The 4,682-nt window shown below is 30.2% G+C and overlaps 1 protein-coding gene across 1 annotated transcript; it reads left to right on the top strand.

The window, feature by feature from the left end:
* The first annotated feature begins 1,877 nt into the window (after positions 1-1,877).
* On the top strand, positions 1,878-2,545 carry LOC113714895 (uncharacterized). The gene is made up of 2 exons (XM_027239029.2): positions 1,878-2,013; positions 2,171-2,545. The coding sequence occupies exons 1-2, from the start codon at positions 1,968-1,970 to the stop codon at positions 2,356-2,358; spliced, it is 234 nt and encodes a 77-aa protein (XP_027094830.1). The 5' UTR covers positions 1,878-1,967; the 3' UTR covers positions 2,359-2,545.
* Positions 2,546-4,682: the final 2,137 nt, after the last annotated feature.

The raw sequence follows: 4,682 nt of genomic DNA, 5'->3' as shown, positions 1-4,682 counted from the left end.
TTATATTTATATAAAATATTAGTACAATTAATATTTATATATTATATAATTATAATTATATATTTATATTATAACATTCATATAATTATAATTAATTATATATATAATATTTAATTTAATTAGTTACAAACTTATAATAATGATATTATTATATTATATAATTATATATTATAATTATTTAGTTAAATATAATTACACTTAAATAATATATATTATAAATTTATTAATATATTTATAATATTTATGTATATTTATAAATGTATATTATATGTGCATATAATTATAATATATACATTTATGTAATATTAATAAGTTATATAATTATAATTATAATTATTAGTTTAAATATAATAATAACTATATTTAATGTGTAATATATATTATATTTATATAAAATATTTTTATAATTAATATTTGTATATATTATATAATTATAATTATATATTTATATTATAACATTTGTATATTTATATTTAATTATATATAATATTTAATTTAATTAGTTACAAACTTATAATAATAATAATATTTTATTAGTTATATGTATTATATAATGTATATTAATTTATGTAATATAATTAATATTATCAATTATACTAATAATTATACATGTTTACTAATAGAAATTATTAATCGTTAGACTAAATTTACTAATACATTTATACTAATATATTTAATTAGTGAAAATTTATTATAACCCATTTACAAAGAGCTAATAACTATCATTTACGATGTGGTTTATAATATATTTATTATATTCCATTCCGAAAGAGTTGATGAACCAAACATCAACTATAGTAATGATACACATTCCAGGTACTTGAACCAAACAAATGTATTGGAATGAATGACTTTATTCCAAACCCAAGATATCTGATTCCAAATCCGAATCCGAATCCGATTCCGATGTGCAAACCAAACGCTACCTAAGTTTGGAAAGTCATTTCCACCAAAAAAATTTATACGTTTTCATGAATATATTTTTCAATCACTTTTTTTTTTTACAAATATATCAAATCATTATAATATATTTTTTAAAAAACATTTCCAAAAATAACAATCCAAACAGGATCAAAGTGCGTAAATAGCAATCCTACCTTATGATATATCCTCATGATAAATTTGGTCTCTCTTGTGAACGAAATTTCTAGTCCTAAAGAATACATTGAATACATTGCAAGTTTTTCCATCATTAGAATCTCGACTTGTTTTACTCTATTCATTTCGATACTAACAAGATACAGGAAGTCAAATATTTCTGCATGGATAAGCTAATAGATTAGCATTTATTGCACTTAGTCTTGCGGTGGACTTCGAATGTGATGTCCCCATTTTAAGACATAATTTACCGTCTGGACTGGTAAGTGAAATTGTCTTGTAGATTTTTGGTTATTGTACTTATTTCATAACTTTTTATAAATTCATCAAAATTAGTGATAGTACGAATGAATGCAAAACCGAAAAATGATTAGAACTGTGATAGTACACATGAAAGCAAAAACCGAATGAATGTGATAGTACAAATTAATGCAAAACTAGATGAAAGTGATAATACAAATAAATGAATTGACCCATTTATATTCATTATCCAATTATGATTCATCCAAATTCACTCGAACCTCTTATTTTGACACCTCTTACATACATCAAAATTAGACGGCAACAAGGTCCCCACCGACTGCTTCGCACGACCGCTACCCACCTCTTTAGCTCTAGCACCTAACACTCTAAATGGTGACCAACGTCAGATCTTAAATTGGATGCATTCCAATGACTTCGACAAATTGAGTGCAGTTGCCAAAGAAGAAAAAATTAGTCTAGTCAATAAATGTGGCATTTGAAAAAAATCGCACCTATAGCTATTCAGTCACGACTCTCACTTTTTACTCTTCTTCAGTCCCTATAAATGCCTAGGCATAAGCCCATGCAATTCCAAATTAAAGCAAGGTTTTGGAAGAAAAGGAATCATGGCAATCAGCAGGATTAATGGTGTAATGGCTATTCTTTTGTGCGGTATGTACAATTCTATTCTTTTACATACGAGTTAATTAAACTGTGGGGCAATGTTAAAAAAAAAAAAGTGTATTCGTCCCATCTAAACAAGTTCCAGCATTTTTCATCTTTTACAAGGATGATATTCATGAATAATTGATTTGTCTATGGAAAACAGGAATGATTCTTCTAAGTTCCAATGTGGAAGTCAAGGTTGTCGAGGCTTGCCCACAATATTGCTTAGATGTGGAGTACATGACCTGCGGTAACTCGGAAACAAAGCTGCCCCCAAGATGCAATTGTTGTTTGGCCCCAAAGGGCTGCACTCTTCATCTTGCTGATGGAACTTCACAATATTGCAGCTAAATTAATTCCATGGTTGGAGTTTGTAAACTAGACTGATATAATATACTATAGGAGTACTAGATAATGGGTAATAATTGTCCTTTTAGTTTGCATTCCAGTTTCCATGAACGTGGAAGATATCTATGTAGTATATCAGCTGTTCATAAGACAGTGAATCATATTCAATCACAGATTTCTATTCAGTAAATGGAAGAATGAAATATGCAGATAGAGAATTGCCGGTGGTGAATGTAACGTAAATTTTGTTGGAAGAAGCAATATGCCATACATAACCAAATCAGTGGTACATCAACTGGAATAATTGATTACAACTTGAAAATTATAATTCTCCAAGAAATATGAACACAGGAGAGAGATGAGTGCAAAAAGTTTCAAGAACTTGACAATTCATTCATTTTACTTGATCCACCAATTCTATGTCATATATTCAATATTATCCAGAGTGATACCATGGAGCCGTTAGAATATACCTGTCCTTGAATGAACTCATATGCATGGCTGCATCGGCGCAATGTTCAAATCTTTTGCCTTGGACATTGATTACTGCAAAAATCAACCCCAGCAGATGCAGTTCACAGTCTCTCAGTTCCACCTCACCACTTTGACCAATTTTCCAAGAGAAATAGAAATCTCCTTTCGTATTGGATATGTATTTTTAAATGAATGCTGAAAAACGTTTCTCGGTTAAAGGAAGTTTTACTTGATTTTGTCTTCAGATTAGCATTAGCAGAAAATGAGGAAAAAATAAGATAAACAAAATTGAGGAAGAAAATGTTACGGAATTTTGTCTTAAGTAGTTTCTTAGTCCAATTTGTTAGGTTCATGAGTAAAGAATTATGTCCTACACTGGTCCGAAAGATAGAGAAAGAGCAGTTAATATAAAAGTAAGGACCCGAGATCTAATAGCTTAAATTTTTGGGTCAGAGTTGGGTTCCTGACTTACATATTGGGCTCTTTGATGGACTCTTTCGAGGTGTTCCTCCCTACCAAATTATTTCTTATTCCTTATGTAATTCTAGGTCTGATCATGTTGATTTGTACTAATTTTGACTAGTGTTGGGAAGATGATGACCAGATATGAAAACCTGCTTATATACTAGCCCAGAACTGTGTAGTAAATGGTAAAAATGGTCTCATAATTATGCATATTTCTCGAGGCATGCGATATGCCATGCTTGATTACACATGTTGTGTTTTATACATAGGCCAATTTCTTTGTATGTGATCTATTTGATTTCATATTGAGCAAAAATTGAAATTTTTATTAAAAACTTTCATATTGAAACTGGAAATTGTTGGCAGGAGGGAGAGTGACAGGTGAGATTTCTAAAAATAGGAGAGTGCTAGGTGAATTGTGAGAAACCTTAGGAGAGATTTCTGAAACAAACCCAATAATCTAATAAGTATATTTTTCTTGGTGGCTTTTTTTTCAAAAAGATGTATACATTTGGAATTAATTTAGCAAGAACTTGTGCAGGAATTCCTAAAGGTAGTCATACTGAAGAAGGCTAATTTTCTGGCGCGGTATGGAAGCGTGATATGATGAGGAGTTACACAAATACCCTCCATATGAAAGAAATCAGGGATGATACACGATCAACTCCAAATAAAAAAAAAAGATTGAACAAGAATCTAAACCATAGGGTGCATCCCTAGGGATATGGCAAAACCAACAGCTCAAAGAGTTAATTTAATTTATTTGTCAAAGAGATTGGATAATTATAATAGTCCTAATAAACTTATTTATAGACACATAAGCACTACTAGAATCACATAAGGAATAGGAAATAATTAGGCTAGAAAACTAATTAAGAAAAAGGGTAAAATACAGAAAACCCTCCTGTGGTTAAGGAAATTAACATGAAACCCCCTCATTGTTTAGAAACACCCGCTTAACTCTCATATGCTTTGGACTTCTTTGGATTTTACCTGCTAATCGGCTGGAAAGTCGTTAACAATATGAAATACCAAAAATACCCTCATTTATAACATCTGAAAAGGTTCAGATGCGATTAGTAAATCTTGAGTGGTACTTCATGTGTAGAGAGAGAAACCCTAAACCTGCAGCCAAGAAGAAGACGTTTCTGTGTAGATAGATTGGCATTTCTGTGTAGATTGATCGAGGGTTGCAACGCATCGAGCATAGCTATTAACCAGGTAATCTCATATTTGAACCCTAAATTTCAGAGGAGTTGATTAGTTTGATGGCAGGTATTTTGGTAGTAAGTTGCTGGGGATATTTTGAAACTTGGTAAAAGAAGTATTAGTTTTGGCTTAGTCAGAAGTTTTTTTGACAATCTTTGTGGAAATTTTTTTTAAAAATT

This window comes from Coffea arabica, chromosome 10c (genome assembly GCF_036785885.1).
Source record: "Coffea arabica cultivar ET-39 chromosome 10c, Coffea Arabica ET-39 HiFi, whole genome shotgun sequence".
Taxonomy (NCBI): domain Eukaryota; kingdom Viridiplantae; phylum Streptophyta; class Magnoliopsida; order Gentianales; family Rubiaceae; genus Coffea; species Coffea arabica.
This window is presented reverse-complemented; position numbering and strand designations above follow the sequence as displayed.